Source organism: Osmerus mordax, chromosome 4 (genome assembly GCF_038355195.1).
Source record: "Osmerus mordax isolate fOsmMor3 chromosome 4, fOsmMor3.pri, whole genome shotgun sequence".
Lineage (NCBI taxonomy): Eukaryota > Metazoa > Chordata > Actinopteri > Osmeriformes > Osmeridae > Osmerus > Osmerus mordax.
In genome coordinates, this window is record NC_090053.1 from 8,212,330 (window position 1) to 8,233,220 (window position 20,891).

Here is a 20,891-nt window from a genome sequence, read left to right on the forward strand (position 1 = left end):
GCTCCATCTGGATTCGGTGGAACAGAGACTAGGTGGGGAAGAGAGACAGAGGTGAGGGTGAACGATGCAGATATAACCCCCATGGCCATTTTGGAGGGTAAAGTCTTAATTCAAAGACTTTCTAGGCCATAAGTGGACAAAGAAAACACATTGGACAAGCCATTCCTCGTTCTCCTCCAGCTCCCTTACTTTATGAGCATCAGAGGAAAGATTACACACCACCAGACAGAGACGTCTTCACGTCTAACTTCCCCCACATGCTATCTATTTGGAACACACACTACTAGTCCAGTCTGAAGTCTTGTCTTGTGTCTCTGAATCTTTCATGAACCTTTCCTCTACAGGTGACTTGTCTGGGAGACAACCCATTTATCTTCACAGGGGAGAAAAGCTGTTATCAGTGGCAAGTCGCTGGGTTGGTTCAGTTAATAAAGATCCTCAGAAGATAAAACAAACTCACTAATACATTTGATAAGGATCTGTTCACTGGGAAGGCTGCTGTGCAACCACTATGGGTGGAGGTTTAAATTAGGTAGGAAAAATCTGTATTTGATATGTCAAATATATTTAAAGGCACTCTAAACTCAGCTGCAATGCTAACAGCATTAGCATGCAATATTCCATACATAAGCATTACGAGGTGAGTTAACACTGCAAGGTGAGTTAGCACTGCGGGGTAAGTTATTATTGCGAGGTAACCTAGCATTTGAGTTAGCATTGCAAGGTGAGTTAGCATTTTTTTCACAAATTGACCTAGCAGTTAGCATATCTCCCTGTCCTTTCTTGGATGTCCTCTAGCCAAGCCTCCGGGCCACCAGGTTCACGAGCAGGGGTTCGGATGCCATTAGTGGTGTTTATTGACCAGCAGGGCCCTGTGAACGCCACCCAGGTTTAATCAGTGGCCTGCCAGGACATCCACACAGCTCACCTGTTTACGCTAGCTCAGGTGTCAGCTCCGTGTTAATTATAAAACACTCGACCGCACAGGGAGCCTGTCCTTCAGCCTGACAACACACACTGTGGGGAGTGTGGGTGTTGTAGTCTTACAGAGTCAGGGAGAGAGTGAGAGAAGGAGAGGGGAAGAGAAAGAAGTGTGTGGGGGGGAGGGGGGGTTTCAGATGGAGGGTTTGAAATATACAATTCCATAAAAGATAGGGATACATCTAAAGAGAGGTAGATTGCTAAATGATGTGTTCCTGTTTGGGTTTTGTTCTTTTCTCCCTCGTGCGTGCTTTAGGCATTGTAACAATGTAGGAGGAAAAGTTTTGCCTCTGTAGCTTTTACTGGAGGATGTGTATCTAGTCTCTGTTTATCTGAAACAATTACCCAGTCAGTTGAGAAGTTGGGAGGAGGTGGACTCAAATGAGCCACCGAGAGATTATAAAAGTCAATACAAAATACAGAAGAGGGATGGGTGAAGGATGTGGATAATGACTGTAACTAGAGAAGCCTTTACACTTCCAATGCACAATAAAAGAAACAAGCAAAGAAGTTAATTTAAGGATCACTGAAGAAACAATACACACATAATGTAAAGTACCCAACACTTTGACTAAGTGTGTCTGTATGCTATTCTTCAACCCGCAGAGAGGGTCGCCACATACTGTTGCCCCGTACTTTTATACTTTATAATCCCCTCAGTGTCATTGTACGCTCTCCTACTCCGTTTCTCTCTCAGTTTCTCTCTCTCAGTCTCTCTCTTTCCTAATCCCCTCTCTCTCGCTCTCTCTCTCTCTCTCTCTCTCTCTCTCTCTCTCTCTCTCTCTCTCTCTCTCTCTCTCTCTCTCTCTCTCTCTCTCTCTCCTTCTTCCCTGGCGAACTCCAGTCCCCACCCACCACTCACACTCTCCCCCACTCTTTTCCCCTCTCCACTCCACTCCTCCCCTGTTGTTAAGGCATAGGAGGTCCCCTGCCGGTTCCCCTGCCGGTTCCTCTCAAGCCCCCGCTGCCTCCAGTCAGCCACTACCGTAGGAGGCTGTCACAGCCAATCAGCAAACGGCTCTGTGTCCCGCCACGCAGGAGGACGGCTACAATTATGGGATATCGCCACGGGAACGGCATGGAGGAGTGGTGTTTTTTTTGGGGGGGGGGGGCGGTAGTCTCTATTTCATCCTGGGATGTTTGGCTACTGACAGCTCTCCCATGTCTTACTAACCTATTCTGGGTGTAGGGATGCTATCATGTCCACGCACAATTAACGGTTTCACACTGATAAGCACCTAAACTGTCTGCAAATACTATGTTTGGGTAAATCTATGCAGATAGAGAAAGCTTTACCCACCATGACAGAGGACGCAGCAACACTTCTGGTATCATCCTCTTGGCCCTGCTGCTCCCTATAACCCTACAACACATGATGAATCATTGTTAGCATTAGCATCAACTACGAATAACAAATTAGACTGCTGAACGCATTCAATCCCATTTGCCATGTAGGCCAACAGTATGTTGTACACTTTCTACTTCCACAGTTGTGAGATATTCATAATGAAAACGAGTCCATGTGTTCATTTTGAGATTGGTTATATAAGTCTGAAAACTGGTGGTGAATGTCCCAGAGGGAGAGATTCAGGGGGAATACATAACGAAACCATTAAAATCCTAAAAAGACGGTTTGAATTCTCAAAGGCCCCCTAAAACACACTTTAGAAGACTTTTGAGATGAAGCTCCTTTCATCTCCAAACTGACATCTTTATTTAACTTCCATTGTCAGATCAGCAGACTGTAAAGGTCTTCTAATTAATGAGAGACTTGATTTGACAATTTCATTCCTTCCCTTTTCCAGACAGACCACGTATGAATCTGTTTCATGTTTCTATTTCACTAATCAGCTCCCAATTCCTACACCTCAAGCACTCCTCGTTTGCGATTAGCATTTAGCCTGATTTCCTTCAGTAAAACCAACAAAATGGAGAGATAACACACATTAGTTTTGCTGGGATTTTGCTTTCAGGCTAAATGTATCCTGTACAATTCCAAACAGCAGTCAGGCACTCAAATTAACTTATTCAATGCAGTATAACACACACACATACAGTACACAAGCACCATTTACTGCACAGTGAGAGAGCATCGTGGTAGAAACCCCTATTGTTCTGATGGACACTTGCTCCCTGTGTGAAATGTACACAGGAGCAATGCTTTGTTTGAGGAGAGAGGAGGATGCACCCCTGGAGAGAGAGGGAAGGAGGGTGCCTCTATTTTATAATTAGTAATCTAAGAAACACACACGCGCAAAAAGAACACTCACAAACCGGCACACATTTGTACCTGGTGGAATTTGTTTGTGGTTATTATTTCAAAGTTGAATGAGAGGTAAAGCTTTTAAATGCTCATGTTGATTGTAGGTAAAATAATGAGCAAATATTCCAATGAAAAGATTATGTTGCTAAGACTTTAAAGCTATAGCAGGTGGAAGAGTTTGCATTGTGTAAAACTTGAAAACACTTGAAATCTAATTGGGAACATTGGAGTGTCTAAAATGCATTGGCTCTTTATTCAAAGTGATTTATTGTCTGACCATCACAAGATCGAGGCTCTAAGAAAGCAAGAAATCTTCAACCAAATGCAAGAATGTGGAAGTAGCCCATCAAATATGACCTCTCTAGCCCTCTCTTCAACATCCACACCACCATCCAGTTCCCTTTCACCGCCCAACACAGGGGGGTGACCAGATAATAAAATCAACTTTTCTCTGTGTTGACGCGACATGAATGGGCTCCTCTTCCCCTTGAACAAAGTGTCCAGCTCTTAGCATAACAAAGCCTTTTCCCAGCCTGCCCCTGCTCCTCCACTCCTCTATCTGTTCATCCTGTCAAAACATGAGCGCCTCGCACTCCCCATCTCTTTCTCCTCCCTCGCTTCCAACACAATAAGAGCCCTTTGGATCCCCTGACAGCTACAAAGCGGAGGCGGCAAGGGGTGGGGTGGTGCTGGTGGTGGTGGTGAGAGGAGGGGGAGTAGCCAATCTTTCTGCAGTTCAGGATTGGCCCTTTTGTATTTCAATTGGAGTCCTAATTGGTCGTGTTCATGGGTCACTCCGTAAAACCGGTAGCAATGAAATTCTACAACCTGGCTAATAAGCCATGGGTCTGAAACAAGGCATTTAGTTAAAAAAAGAGTACATAACAATGATGGAGAGAGGAGAGAGAGATTTATGAATATGTAAGAAAGAGAGAGGTGAATTTGTGAAAAGTTGTGAGGAGGGAGAATTATGTTTTGAAAACTGTCCAGCAATTGAATTTGGCCTAAAGAATATCCCCTTTTATCTTTAGTGAACATTACCATTTTTTGAGATCAATTGCAGCTTTTTAACCCTTGTGTGGTAATCATATTTATGTTACTCACCCGATGTTCACAGGTCTGATAGACCCATTAAATATATTAACTAACCCCTAATATGCACCAGGATGGGATAAACTGTGGGAAAACAGGGAAACACAAGGGTTACTGACATAATTAGAGGCAGAGACTATAATAAGCTTTCATTATCAAAACAGAACACCTTGACTATCATGAGCTCATCTATTGTATGTCCCTGTTGAATTGCAATGAGAAAAGCAGGCAAGAAAGGTTCTGATGATGAAAAAACTATCTTTGTGTCCCTAAAGTAAGCGTTTTATTAAAAGCTTAAAAAGACAAACCCTTCATCATCCAATCAATGTGATAAGCAATTGTGTCTATCATAACATTTGCATCTCTTTTAATTAGGGTTATAAGCCACACTAATAGCATAAAAAGGCAATTTTTTGATATATAATCAAGAAAGGTGTTGTACTAGTCAGTGTGCTTCATGTAATCTAATAGTCTTTGTAGCCAAATTTCCATTTCTAAGGGATTTACATAGGGAACACCCCCGGCGATAAAGGATTTATTATAAAGGCATGAGAACCCATGAGGCTGGTACTTCCCTTTAATTATTGTTCTAGAATCAAATGTTGGCCCCGCAGTCATGATTCGATAATTCTGTCTGAAAATTAAATGTTTCTAAACAGTCTACTGAGATGGAAAAGAGAGACTAAAAGACCAGTAAGACTGAGAAAGACGGATTCCGTACCTCCTTTAATGAGAGCCGAGGAGGTTTACTTCTCTGAGGCATGACTAAGCTATATTGAAAAGGATAATATTGGCCTCTTAAAGTCACTTGTGTATATTTTGGTTCAATTATGTCATGTGGTTCTCATTTTTTGTGTAACCTGAGTATGTGGGGATTATCATAGTACACAAGAGACATTATGGGACACGTGTTGACTATTGTATTATTCTAATACCTTTCCAACTTTATTGGATTGTTCATGAGCAAAGTTTGATTTTGTCTTTATTGAGGCACCCCGATTCAGGGTTTGAATTGAAAGCCAGCCTCCACACAAATCATGAGAGTTTCATGTCAACATAGAAACAAAATGGCCATGCCATTTTTATGGAACACCATGTTAATCAGTTTTGTGGTAACTAATGAAAGGTCTTGCACACATTAACATATTAATTGAGATTTCCACAACCCGGCCTCTCCAGTGAGATACATTCAAATCATCGTCTTTGGGTGCCAACTGAGTTTTTATTTTATTTTATCTAAATGACAGTGGAAGAAGATAACAGCATTGTAGGGACACACACCAGGGTTGTACGCTTTTGGAGTAAAAAGCTTTTATCTCACCCAGAGAACCCCAGCTTATGCAATCTGCCCTTCCATTCAGCCCGACGAACATATGATTGTTTGAGAAATGAAAAACCCATTTGGACGAAGACGACAGGCATGAAAAGGCGACGTCTGTGCTGTAGCATGCCCCTCGTTGTCAAAGCCTTGTGGGGTCGCGAAAGGTCAAGGGAATTATGATTCCTAGAGCGTCTAGCCTGGCGTCTGAAACAACTATACAGCCCTGGTGCTCATCCAAGAGGTCCCATATTCCAATCTGACCTCCAGATAAAGCGGCCCTTTTTCGACGATAATGAAACTTGATAGCTCTAAGGTGAGACATGATCGTTTTGTTAAGAGGGGAATATCTGTTGTTCGGTTACAAGGGTACAACTTGGCCAAATGGAGGAGTTTTTGTGCAGGAGCTTCGCCGATCTTTTACAGCTACTGTATCCTCTGGCTGTGGTTAGGGCCATGAAAGCCATCATGATTCACTTTATAAACATAGGTCTTCTACACCTATAAGGGCTCAGTCAAGCACCAGTGAGTAAGACACAAGATAAAGTAAGAGGAACTCTATGTAATGTTAGGTGTCTCTGTGTGTGTCATCGGTATGTGTGTGTGTTTGTGTAGGGGGGAAATTGCAGGTTTGTACGCCATCATTGTGTTTGTGTTTGCTCACCCTGGAAGAGATGGTCACCTCGCTGGCACACAGGGAAACAGAGTCACTTCTCAGGGACAGCAAATCAGAGCAGGCCATGTCAACTCCGTCACTGGCATCACTGAGACAAGGGCTGGTGATAGGGCTGGGACTAGGACAGTCACTGAAGCCTGGACTGAGGCTGGGACTAGGGCTGGGACTAGGACCTGGACTGAGGCTGGGACTAGGGCTGGGACTAGAGCCTGGACTGAGGCTGGGACAAGGGCTGGGACTACGACCTTGACTAGGGAAGGGACTAGAGCTGGTCATAGTGCTGAGATGAGGGCTAAGACCTTGGCTGGAGATAGGGCTGGGATTAGGGCCTGTAGCCATCACTGATACTGCAGGTATTATCAGATCTTGTGGTCTCTCTGGTCCCTTCAACCTTGCTGCTTCTGGTTCCCCAGGCTTGACCTGTGCAAGTTCTCGTGCCTGGCAATGGGACACAAAAGCATATTTTATAGAACGGTAGTCACATATGTACAAAGCGTCCTCCCCCCCTCCGCCCCACATACACACACACACACACACATACACGCATTCAAATGCATACAAACCCACTTGCCCAGTCTCAGTATCTCTTTCTCTGTTGCCGTTTCTTTATCTCTCTCCCAGAAATACTCCTACAAAACATTTACCCACCCATGAAATTATTGTACCAATCTAAATACCAACAAATCCAATTTCACATGCTATCCAAATACAAACTATCCAGACCCTCAGAGAAAGCACAAAACATGATATAGAGTATCAGCATCAGTTCCAATAAGAGTCCTGTCTCTCAAAAGGCTTTTGAGCGGCTACTGAATTACCATATAAGAAAGTGTTTACGACTCAACAAGATGTCTGCCTGCCTTTGTGAAAGTTGCATTCACAGGCATTATCTTGAGTACAAAATGAATGGTTTGCTTGTTGGATGCAATTAGGGTCCCCCCGACCCTAATTGTGATTGTCCTTTAACTGTTTAAGACTGACGTCCCTCGAGAGCTAATTATCCACACACTATTGTCCTTTACTCACACACTCTCAGATAAACGGACACACACCAAAACCGCTGATACGCTCACACACAGATATACTAGAGATCTGACTGTTGAAATGATGATCATACAAACAATAGCCCAACACACAAATACACATTGATGCACACAGAGCTAATAAAAGTGCAGTGAAATAAATGATAAATCAAATCACTCTAATATGTTTGATTTCAGTTAATAGTCTCTCAGTGCCACTGTGTTTGATCATTATGAAATTCTTATATGCCACAAATAGCGGACTCTTTCAAGTTATTGCAATTAAATAATAACACATGCACAATCTGCTAAGGAAAATACTATGAAAGAAAAGCTTTTTTGTCATAAAAGCTTTGTGTTATAATTACCAGAACTCATTGAAAACAACTGTAAAAGTTACACTTGCGTGGCATGTAAATAGCAGGCATTGTATTGTACATGCTCAGAACTTTGCATTGCAGACTGTTTAGTGTAAAACAACATTTGGAGCAAAAGTACATGAATACCACACTGTCCAGACGTTTATTTTTTCTAAAAACAAGATGTAAATTATTTGCTATCAAGCGACGGGTTTTCAGATGAGAAGGCTGGTGTTGGTAGTAGGTTTTAACACATATGACACAGAGGGGACTATAATTGGTTACAGTGACTGTCATATGTGTGTCATCAAAGACGCTGACTATCTGCCAAGCATAGGCCATTAGCAAGTACAGACAAATGAAGTGTCCATGTTCATTTAACAACACAACAGTAGATGCGAGGGCAGTGTACGGAGATAGCAGGAAGGAGAAGACAATAACTAAGCAAGTTCCGTTGTCGACGTACATCCCGAATCAAAGGCAAGGGAGCAGGGATTTCACAGTGGCTTGACAACGATGTAGCAACAAGGGAACGAGGACAGTGACAGCCATAGTGTGCTACTCAAGGACAGCACACAGCACTGCTGTGTTGTTTTAAAATGCCATGCCAAATTTGAATAGACATGTTATCCCATTAAGTTTTCCCAATACTGTTGGGTTTGTCACAATCTTGAATATAAATACATTCACTGAAGATTTTTTTTTACCTTTATTGTCTTTATAAAGCTTGTTACGGCACACACCTCACAGTGGGCCATAATCATAACCAAAATAGCTTTCTGCCTTCAGAAATATTCATGATCTTCTTCATGATCTCTTTGACATGTCCATAGTTATTGGTGCCGTAAAACTCAATGAGATGGGCTAAGTATGTTAGCATTGCTTTTTAATGTATAAAATATAAATATTATTCAAGATTTAGAGGGCAAAATGGCACAATATCTAAAAGCTGAGGTAAAACAGCTTATATCGAAGGTGAGCCAACTGTAGATTTTTGATACAGGACATAATAGCACAGTCAGACCTAATGATGCCAGGGGCTCAAGGGTTACTTGAGATAAGGACCTTTGAGCAGGGGTATACAGAAGTGCCCTCTCTCTTTCCCTTCCTTTCTCTAAACCTCTCTTCCTCTCTTTATCCCTGCCTCTCTCTCTCTGTCATTCTCTCTTTCCTTCTTTCTCTCTCTCCCTTTATGCCTCTCCCTCCCTCCTTCTCCGTCACTCTCTCTCTCTCTCTTCCTCTTTCTGGATTGGCATCTTCCTATTTCCTCTGCAGGAAAGTGTGTGTATTCCCCAGTGAACACTCAGGCCTGTAAATTGTTTATCAGACACTAATGCAGGAGCCTAATCCTATTTGCATTCATATTAGTTCCCCCCGTATCGCAATCCAAGGGAATTACTTATTCGAATTCTTCTGAGGGGTAAATAACTTTATGCATGATATCGGTATCTTCATAATTCAGATCGCTAAAGTCAATTTGGTTTAAGTGCTCCTCCACCATATGCGGGATGGGTTCTGAGGAAACTTATTTGAAGGCGGTTCGGATCAGTGAACATGTACACACAAGGGTGGGTAATGGAATCTATCACAGGAGCACTGTAAGAGAGTTAAATTCTCACATGTTTACTCCTTCAGAATCCCCCGGCACAGCCATAAGCCTCACAGATTCAGAAGTACAGTTACAGTATGTAACCAAAGTGCTTTGTGACAGAGTGGATACCCAATATTTTCACTTATTTGCATATAGATGTACTTTCGTATTTAATAAGCTTGAATTACCCAGACTATTCAATTATCAAATACATGTCAATGTTTTGCTTTCTGAACATTCAGACAGATTCAACGAATTTACAGTGTACAAAGGGGCTGGAGACATAGACCTTAGAGCTGGAGCATTAACATACAAAACCAAACTGCAATGAAACTGTTGTATTTTAGTATACTAACATGCAACACCCAACTAACAGAGTGTAGTAACACAGTAATGAGTGAAAAATATAGTTTGAACAACTAACATTGAATGGGAAAAGGTGTCATGCCTATTAAACAGCAAGCTTCAGGATTCAGGCCATGATATTTTCTTTCACCAATGTATCATAGATGTTCATTCATCTCTAATCAACTATGTGATATGAGAAACCAGGACGTGAGTGCATAATTAGCAGCCTCAACCTAAGAAACTGGGTAAAATATGAAAAATAGAGTGAAATATTGAGTTATGAGTTGGAAAGTGGTGTAAAAAGCTGTCAGAAAACGTGGGCTTTGAACTTGATCAGAGGCATCGTTTAAACAAGGAACAAAGCCAGCAAATGTGAAGAAGAAAGGGCTACCTGCGAGTGGTGAAAACAAAGAGGTTGCAGAAGAGTAGACATTTGGCAGTGTGATCCCGTGTCGAGAGGGAACAGTTGAAACCTATGAATATAGATGAGGGCGAGATGTGCATATTTCCCATCAGGCCTTGTGTCTTACTCACCTCCTGTGCCTGAGTGATCACCACGGCTGGGATGCCGCCACCTGGCTCCCCAGTCTCATCCCCACAAGGCTTATCAGTGACTGGCTCCTGGTCAGGGTTCGTTGGGTCGGGCGAGGAGGGTCCGATGGATGACACTTGTTCTGTTACAGGCTGTTTGTTTTGGTCCTGCTGTTGGGTTGTATCAATACAAGGTGAGGGGTCAGAATTTCTAACTATACCAAGATCTAGATCGTGTGCCTGGCCATTATGTCGCTCATGCAGCTGTGTGTAGTCGTGGTCTACTTTGCCTTCAGTGTCTTGGTTCTCAGATGGAACTTGGTGCAGGTTGTTTGACTGATCTTGGACAGAAATCTGTGTAGTATCTGGACTTAATGCTTGGTCATGGTGTTGAGTTAGATCTTGGTGTGAGGCATGCTGAATATCATCTTCTACAGAACCTTTTACTAAAGCATCAAGACTTTCCTGGTCCTGATCTTGGTCCAACTCTGGATCATGAACTCTTTCTTGGTCATGGTCTGAATCCAAGTCTGGATAGTGGAGTCTTTCTTTGTCATGGTGGCCCAGTTCTAGATTATACAGTGTCTCTTGGTATTTAGGTGGGCCGTGGTCCTGATTATCTGGTCTTACGGGATAGTGAAGTTTTCCTTGATCCAGTTCTTGATCTTCTACTTCCTGTTTAAAACTGCTTTGTTTTTCTCTTTCCTGTTTTTGTTTCTGGTCTAAAGGGTATTTTGTTTCCTTGTCCTGTGTTTGATGGTTGTGTAGCACTTTGAGTATGTCATGGTCTCGCTCAAAATCCTCATCATTACTTTTCAGTACTAGCAAATCTTGAACCTGTGCTATATCAGGCAGTCTTTGCTGGACTGGCATTGGACTCTGATCTTCAATGTTCAGTCTATCGAGGAATTTTTCTGCCGTTAAAGGCTGGGCCTCGTTGCCACAATCTGGGGAACTTGGGTCCACCACCCAGGGTGGGCTTCCTGTATGGGATTCCATCATGGTGTTCTGTGTTACCTGCCAATGTAGTGCAAACAAGAACAAATTAGCATACACTTACATGTTCCCTTCTAGTCAATCAAAGAGGAAACCAACATTAGTCCTTGTAATAGGCTACTATTTTTTCGTTTACAAAGAATTGCTTTACAGTAATGCTCATGGGAAGTAATTATGTTAAAGTTCATGACTACATTTCTTATTTAGATAACTATTAAAAAAGGAGTATTTTCAATTAATCAAACATTGTCTACAAGTAACCTTTACTGTTGTGCCCCCAGGGCTAAGCTAATTTGTGATGAATATAAAAAGGAGAGTGCCAATCCCTTTCATCTGTGAATTTATCTTCACAAAAGAGATATTATGCCTTAGAGAAAGATGAGTAGATGATGAAATTGAAGATTGTATTTCCTTAAATATTCAACTTTGTTCATTTAAACTGTTTCCATGTGATGCAATTCAACACCACGATAGCTTTCTGATTTCACATTTGTTCATGTTAAATATGCAGTAAAGGAAAATATGCATAGTTGGTGTGATAATTTGTGTTCAATTAAGGATACTTCACTCATACTAAAACACATCCATAACTGCTTACTCATTTAAAATAATGGTCAACCACTGTATCACACAGATACACAACCTTCAAACCTAAGGGCCTACAGGCTCACCCCCCCGCCCCCTCCCTCAACTGCAGTACCACATTAATGAAGGGATGTTTTAAAAAGCGTGAAAATGCCATTTCTAATCTATTCAACCCATCTGTGGTGTGCGGGCAAGAAAACTGCCTATGATCCATAAAACGATCCGCTCGTCACCTGCACCATTTCACCCGGCAGCGGTACGGAGTGCAGTCATGCTTGAGATGCGCTCAGAGAGCCTCCTTAAGGGGAGCGTCTTCACATTACTCAAGCTTCATTATGCCCAATCAATATTCGTTTAGTGGCCGAGGTTATTGACTCCTTCTCAAATCAAGGTAGCTTACTCAATTCTCCACAGCTTATTGACACCGCTCCAGTAGCCTAATTTGTGTCGTTATTTTTTATTTTGTTTATATTATCCAAAGCCTCTCTTGCAGACGTAAGCAGTCGAAATATTTCAGTGGCCTGCAAGGTCTGCCTTTTCCATATTGTTTAAATAAACAGAAAACAGAAAATTATTCAAATCTATCAGAATTCACCGAGTATTCCTGTTGTAGGCGACGCGGAAATAGATGACTGATGTCATAATAATGACATGAAGGGAACAAATCTTAAAATCCGATTATTACTTTCCAGGTAAAACAAACGAAGCTTTCTACACCAGTTATGATCGTAGTCTGTCTGTCTATTTGTAGATGTAGTGCAAAGGAAAGCTTACCTGGAAACTTACCTGCGATCCAAGCGAGAGTACCTATAGGGTGGCTGATAGGAGTAGCAATTACCAAAAGATGTTCACCTTTACTTAGAATCCATGATCCATTTCCAAAAGGTTCATGTGTGAATAAAGACAGTGTATCTGACTGATGACTGACCATAGACATTCCTGTCATAGGCAGACTGAATGTCCGTTAAGTAACACTCTAATTATAGTAACTGCAAAGAAGCTTAACACTGGTGCCACGCATGTTTACAGAGAGAGCTGTCATAGTATGGTTACAGATGAAGACATCACAATATCACTACACCCTTATGACTCCATAGTTGTTGCCATATTGTACTTAATATGTAATTGTGTAATTAAAATAAGGCCACTCTTTAGATTAATAATGAAGTGGATTGTTGATATAAATTGAGTTTTTGATATAAATATACCGTTGTGACCTAGTTTCAATTTTAAGGTATTCATATTTTTTTGCCAGCAACTGAGGAATAGTTTGCAGTAACAGTTGCACAGATCTTTATAGATCTTTAGAGTGTAAGGATAAGGATTATTATCTTCACTAATCTTCTCTGAGTGCATCACAATGCTTACAGATCTGTGTTTATTGTCTCCAGAAGTCCAGTAGGTATTTCAGTTGGTCCAGACCGGTGAGTAGGCTACCTCAAAGAAGAGTCAATGCCAGCAGCTTCCACTGCTGACGTGCCTACCATGGTGTTGGCTTGCATTGGCCTGATATCATAAGCTGATTATTTATCAAAGAAAGATCAGATCCCCAAAAAATATATAACTAAATGAATTCACTCAAAAACGAAGCCTGTATTACTTTTTGCAATCGATTTGGTTTCAGTACATATGGCAAAGTTTGACAGCCAGGTCAGAATCATCATTTGGCAGGACAAACAGCGAACCCTCTCGGTTAGCGGGCGGAATCGTTAACGCCATGGTGATCAATAATTGGAAGAAAACTATTGGCATACAGCCTGAGTCAATTACATTTTGACACCGAGTCATCGCATAAATGGACACTTTTAATATGATCATATGAATATCAGTCTCTTGAAACTACGTATACTCTACTACCAGTGCGTGTGTGCGCGGGTGTGTGTTGACGGGGGTGGAGCTGACAATAATACAATGAGGCTGCTCTTCTTTCGCTGACTCCCCTTTCAGGAGGAGCGCGTTCGATTCAGAATTCTCAATTTGCAGGATCTGGCAGGGTGACATTCGCAACGCATTGCGCTCGCGAGCTGCTGTCGACTAACCAACTGGCAGCTCCAAAAATCTAACAAGCAGAAACCGTTTGAAATGGTACTTACATGATTGAAGTTGTCACACTTAAACGTGCACATTGAGGGAAAATCAGAATCTTCAGATGTGTTTTTCTTAATGCCTATCTCGTCTGTGTGCGCGTCTTGGGCGAAAGCGCACTAGTCCAGAGTGGATAACTTTTGGAAGTCACTATGGCGTATCCTCAGGGCTTTCTGTTCCAGCCGTCGGTTTCGCTGGCTCTACATTCCTGCCCCACGTTTAGTCCGAGTATGTTGTTAGGACCAAGGACAGAGGAACTTGGACGGTTGTCTTCAGGATCAGCTTTCGCGCCTTATGCCGGATCTGCGTTCAATAGTTCGTCGCCTGGTTTCAACTCTCACCTTCAGTACAGCGGAGAGCCTAGAACTGCAGCTTCATTGAATTCGTTTGTGGTGAGTATAGGTACAAATTATTCGTGGTGTCTGAAAGTTATGGAAAATCTGTAATGTTAAACAATGCAGTAAAAGGTCAGCATGCAGTAAAATCCGTGAAACCCAAATGTGAGCTGTGCGTAAAAGTTAAAAATAAAAACGTCAACCCTGCTGATTAATAAGTAATTAACATATCGTTGAAGTTAAATGTGTAGGCTATTGAATATGACAAATTGTTGGTATATAACATCATGCTGTATGCAAATTTTAACGCTGTTCTTATTATAAGATGTCTAATAGGCTACGCCTTGGCTAAAAAGTTGTGTTAAACGCTACTCTATTCCTTTTTTGGCTTAGCATACCTGTTTTTTTTTTTTATAATTGTAAGGTTACATTTGTCTTATCTCAACCTAAACACCCACACGATTATGATAATGGGAAACTTTGATCTGCAGTTTAAAAAAATACATTCTCTCTCTTTTTAAGGGTTCTGCATATGATCCGTCGTCAGGAATCACCGGTTCTTTAGAATATCACCCTTTTGGTGGGGCCCTAGGGCCTTATGCATATGGAGACCCAGCATACCGTAAAAATGCAACAAGAGATGCGACGGCAACTCTCAAAGCATGGCTAAACGAACACCGCAAGAACCCGTACCCGACCAAGGGCGAGAAGATCATGCTGGCCATCATCACCAAAATGACTCTGACCCAAGTATCCACCTGGTTCGCAAACGCCAGGAGGCGGTTAAAGAAAGAGAATAAAATGACATGGACCCCCAGGAACAGAAGTGAAGATGAGGAGGAGGATGACAACATTGACCTGGAGAGAAATGATGAGGATGAAGAACCCCTAAAACACCCTGAGGAAACTGGGTCTAAAGAAACAGGTGCTTAAAAACTATTTTGGATCCTGTTCAAATAGTCTTATTAAAATGGTCTTATGCCCCTTGGTAACACATTAACACAGATACATTTAGCCTAATATTATTCATATCTAATTAATATTCTATAAAAGTATTGGCTACCTTAAGGCCAAGTATTGTGATAAGATATTTGTAATTAAATTATACTATTTATAACTGTCGCTACTTTTTGCAATTACGTATCGCATTAGTGTAATCCTGACATGACCTTATCTTTTTGCTTGTAGTTGGACACCACCCAAGTCCGGGGGGAATCGCTTCTGAGAAATACCAGGAGGACAGTAACATGGACCACGTTGCGCCAACAGATTCGGATATAAAAGACCATGGTGATAGGAGGCTGTCTGAAAGACTGGGGCCTGTGTCAGAGTCCCCCCAGACTGTGCAACTTGGAGTGGAGAGGATATCAGAGTCACTCAGCCCTGCCAGTCCATCACCGAGGCGCACCTTTGACCCTATTCCGAGCAATGCAGCCTCGGTCATTCACGCACCCCCTTCTGCCCCCAAACCCAAACTGTGGTCGCTCGCTGAAATTGCAACTTCGTCGGACAAATGTAAAGGAATTAGCGACACTTCCCAGACCATGGGAATTGGACATCGCGCTGACATCACCGTGCGTGCTGCCTCACCATCGCGGGCCTTTCCTCACAGTGCGGCGCTCTCTAGACACGTTTATTACACGTCTCCGCTCTTCACGGGTTACTCGAACTATGGCGCTTTTGGACACCTCCACAGTAACCCCGGACAAACCTCCCACACAGCAACGCAGTTAAACGGAATACATCAAACAATGTTACAGAGAGCAGAGGCTATTGCGAGAGACAGTAAAGTCAGGAGTCAAACTCAGCTTGATATTTGTAAAGATTTAACATACGAACTAAAGAAAGGTATGACACATATTTAACATGCAATACATCTGGTAAGATAAATAGACATCTATTTATTACAACACACTAGAAAACGTAAGTGGCGGGGAAATGATATTGGGCCTGTTTAGCTTTGAATGTCAAACAAAACATTCATAAGGAATAGCTTTTTATACACAGGTTAAAAAAAAGTTATTTAGGAATTTAAAAATGCTATTGAATCATTAGGCTTTGTATTTTCAGAGGATGTTGTGTTATTCGGTTAGTCTGCTGCATTCCTACATTGCATTGCATTGCTACAAAGCGCTGTGAAGAATTATTAATTAAAGATAGTTTTATAATGGACAACTGACAACTGCTACTCCAAACAGTTTTTTTCCATAATCGTTCAGAATGTATGTGCCAAGTAAAGAACCACATCTTATTTCGAGCCAGCAAGTGCTCTGGGTATTCGTTTAAACTCGGTAAAATCGCAAATATCATCCATGTAATTTAACGTCTTTAAATGTAGTTATTTTAGAGTAGGCTATAGTAGAAATGGAAGACCACTGATATAGGCCTATGTAAGCGGATACGATTTATATTCTCTCACAGCACGAAATAGTCAATAGCCAGTTAAACGGTGTTCACAATGGGCGCTTCACAATATCTACACCAAAGAAGCTTATATCCGAGGCTATCTTCAAGATATTAATTGTATAAATTCAGTTCTAGTTTGTTTCTTTCAGAACACAATATGTGCCCTTGATCCGTGTTTGGAGGAACTGTTTGCAGCGGCTAACAACATCAAACATGCACAGGAGTGGAAAGCGAGTGTTCTAAGCTATGCTCTATACAGCACTTGAAAGGGCTTTTAATCTCTTTAGCTTTTAAACTAAGTCCATGTTTTGGGTATCAGTCAGTTGTAAAACCATTTACTTGACAAAGTAAAACATTTTATGTAACACTTGTGTATTACAAGTAATTGTACCATGAAATGAAAACAGCCCCCTGCATGGTTACAACCCCACTCCAACTTTTTTCCATAAACAGAAAACATCTCAGCCATTATAGAAGTATGTTCAGTCAGTGGCAAGGTTCAGAAGGCAGATTGAAAAGTGTGTGTGGCTTCCACACAATTGGCTTCTAGTCCCAAGACTTTCAGACAATTGAATTTGATGATGTAAGTCCTAGTATTATGCTGAATGTGACTAGTGCCTGCACACACAAAAACTAAGAGGACATGTCCTCGGTGGTGTAAAAAATTGACCCCCTATTGGAAAAAAGTGATGAATTGCAGATGAGGTGGAACTATCTTCCATAATTCATAAGTGGGAAAAGTAACAATAGGAGACACCTGACACTCCCCGTAAGATATCTAAACGAGTAGAATATAGTTTGTGTACATTTATATGATATCGTGGGGTCCAGATTATATGATTTCCAATCCCAGATCTTATTACGTTTGTCCTATTGGAAAGCAGAAGAAAGCTCTGCTATTTCAGGTTGATAAATGAAGTCCTCAACAGTGGATGTGGCAGTGGTGGAGACAATATAGCATTATAATAGAAACACTGTACGATAAAAAAAGAAAAGAAACATTTTTTTAACATTAAGTTTCACATTGTAATGAGTTGTTCCACTGAAAAGAAAAACTTGGCTTGGATTTCAAGAAATGTATGTTTGCAACACACACACACATCCCAACAGACACACACACACCAGTACTGTACCACTAGGGCCTCATACTGTATGTCAGTGTTTATTGACTGTGACTTTGGACCTATAATGCAATCGCCGTAAGGCATGGTTAGGCATGTCACAGTCTGAGATCCACCCAAGGATAACCCTGAGGACTCAGACAGATGTTGGGCACCTGTACTACCTCACCCCCCTGCCTCGCACTTCCTGTGCCCTCTCCCCCTTTCCTCACTGCCTCCAGGATCACCTTCAACAGCTGGTGGCCATATCAGGCTAATTAGAAGTGCACACACAAAAACATGCACGTTACAAACAACTTCACCTGCATGCACGAAACCTATTCGATCACATCACTGTGATCAGAGGGAGAAGACAAAGTTCCATCTGCTATCTCAAAACAATGGAAGTTTGATTGTGAATCAAGATAAATAAAAACATGATGGAACTTTATTTGAATTAAAAGCAATCCTTTGGGCTTGTACAGCTCTCACTGAGTGTTTCAAAAAAGCGTTAGAGATCTCAAAGCCAAAGTTTACAGAAATCTTCCTAACTTGTGAGGGATGCTTCATGACTCTTACGGTACCACTCGACCCTATCTCATATCCTTGCATCTATCACCCTCTACTGTCAGTGAAGGGTTTCAACGAGCCGAGCGGCTGATAACAAACAAATGGTGTTCAATACATTATTTATGAAACTACAGCTATACAAACTGAAGAAAGTATGTGGTAGGCATCTCACTGGACAAGTACATTTGGAAAACAAATGAAAACCCCCTCTCTTCCTTTAGCTCATATCCTCCAGTAAAACCAGAGCATGGTCCAATGCAATGAGGTGCAAACGGCAAAACAAAGACAAACACAGGGTTATCATGGTTTAATGTTCCATTTTCCTTCTGTGTTTGCCATGCCAGGCATGTGGGAGAGCCTGGTTGGCAGATGGTTGCTTGTTGTCATACCTCTAGTGACCCTCTGTGTTGAATGCTGCACTGCAGGGTGGCGTTGCAGTGTGTTTCACTGGCGGCTCACTGTCAGGTTCATCTGCCTCAGTGCCTCCCTGGCATTGTCATCGCATCATCCCTGGGCATTAGTCCAGAAGGTTTGGGAATAAAGCAAATGAAATCCTCTTTGTATGTTAACAAAGAATTTAAAGGTGAAAACGTTTAAACGTTGGTGTAAGCTTTGTGAGCGTGCAGTGGCCACTGGAACATAAGCTTTATCATACAGCTGGACACAGACTGACCGGAGTCAATAAGGAGTTAAAAGGATTAAAGGTAAGGTCAATTAGTACGTACAGGTGCGTGTTTGTTGTTTTGTGGCTGTGGCTATCCCTTTAAGCAGTCTCTAAAGTTTCAGCTACCAGAGGGAGCACAAGCCCCCCCTCCCCCCAGTGATGGCCACCGTGAATGTTTTACACCTTGTGTTCACCATCACCCCTGCTGTGAACCAAGGGTCCATAATAGCACCTGCCCGCAGGAAACTGGCCCCCTGCAGCCCCAGTATCCCCTCACCAGACGGGCCCTGCGTCGTGCCTCATCTGCTACAGTCAGGGCCATGCTGGGAACACCCAAGGTCTGCCTGGATGCCATGAAAACCAAGATGCTGACAACATGTTGACAGTGTCAAACATAAGCTGCCAGGGCAATGCAGTCCCCTGTGCCGACTGAAATGGCAAAATACCGCAGGCTGAGAGGTTTTACTCAGTGGTAATCTCTGCAGGCGAGTTCTACAACCACACTATGTGAAAACTATGATCACAATGCATTTTGATGTGATTCTCCACTCTGCAACCATGATTCAAATCCCTTATTTTAGATCGCGGGAAATAGCTCACTCTTGTGGTAGGAGTCCCTTCAGCAATGTCAACTTTACCCTCTGACATGGGCCTTTTAGAGTAAAGAGATGTGTAGCCTACATATTATACCTTAATAAGAGAATGAAATGTCATCATAGCCTAATTATTATTTTTAATAAAAATGAGTAAATAGTATGCTATGTTTGAGCTGGCAACCTATACATTTGGGAATTGAATTTTACTAGCTAAACAGTGCTGTAGCCTACTTTAATCCTGAACATTAATCTTGGACGTTGCGTAATTGTTAGACTAATATTTGTTTTTATAACTTAAAATACCTTATATTTACATTTAGTCATTTAGCAGACGCTCTTATCCAGAGCGACTTACAGTAAGTACAGAGACATTCCCCCCAAGGCAAGTCGGGTGAAGTGCCTTGCCCAAGGACACAACGTCATTCGGCCTGGCGGGGAATCTTGCAATTTGTGAGAAAATAGGTCAGAAACGTTTATTATTGCCTCGACGTCCACTGGAGGAATGCGCTATATGCTACATGCTCTGTAAAGAAAGGATATTATTTCAGGCACTTTAGGTCATTTGTATGCTATCAATCTAAAGTTGTTGTTTTTTTGATGAACGAAATTTCTTCGAAGTTTTTCATCATTGGCATTGGCCTAGTTATTTTCATATCTGACGGTCAACATAAGTATCCTAGGATAGGACTACATCAAAAAGGTCAACACGTTTTCATTTGGCGGTTTGTTAAGACTAACAACTTGTTGTCAGTAATGAAACAAATGTTTCAAAACAGGTTAAAACGTTTCTGTTAAATAGACAATATACAGTAACATCGACGCAGGATATTTATATTCCGACAATTTGGAGTTACAAAAGTTCAGCGGATTTTCTTCCAATGCAACCTGCAACGCAATCATAACCTGGCATTGCTGGCAACTTTACTGAATTGGATGTTAATTGAACGTAGGCCTACGCGCAGTCTTTTGCCTTGTCTGCCTCCCCGTCTATTATCTGTCTCCCCGTCCATTATCTGTCTCTATAGGCCTATTATAGAACCATTATCATTTTTATATATAGCCTACCTATGTATCTTAGGTTATAATGTATTTTAATTGCTGTCTATTTTGGGATTATGGCTTTTTAAATTATGTTTTTCGAAAAGACACATATTCATTCCCTTTTTAGAAGGCAATGAGTCAATATGGGTGCGTAAAATGTAGAACCCTATCCCAAGTCATAATTGATCTGTTCAGAATATATTTCATTAGTTTATACTTCAGTTTTTTAATTGAAAAAGTTATGGCCCTATATGTCAATTGGTTGTTGTAGCAACGTAGCCCAAGGTGCAATTCAGTCAGAATGAGTGATGTTAGCACAATTTCCAAACTAT

The 20,891-nt window shown here is 41.7% G+C and overlaps 1 protein-coding gene across 1 annotated transcript; it reads left to right on the plus strand.

The window, feature by feature from the left end:
• Window positions 1–13,999: 13,999 nt before the first annotated feature.
• LOC136942447 (Iroquois homeobox protein 5a-like) lies at window positions 14,000–16,047 on the plus strand. Its single transcript, XM_067235354.1, has 3 exons — window positions 14,000–14,239; window positions 14,705–15,107; window positions 15,371–16,047. Exons 1-3 carry the CDS (start codon window positions 14,000–14,002, stop codon window positions 16,045–16,047), a joined length of 1,320 nt encoding a protein of 439 aa, XP_067091455.1.
• The last annotated feature ends 4,844 nt before the right edge of the window (window positions 16,048–20,891 follow it).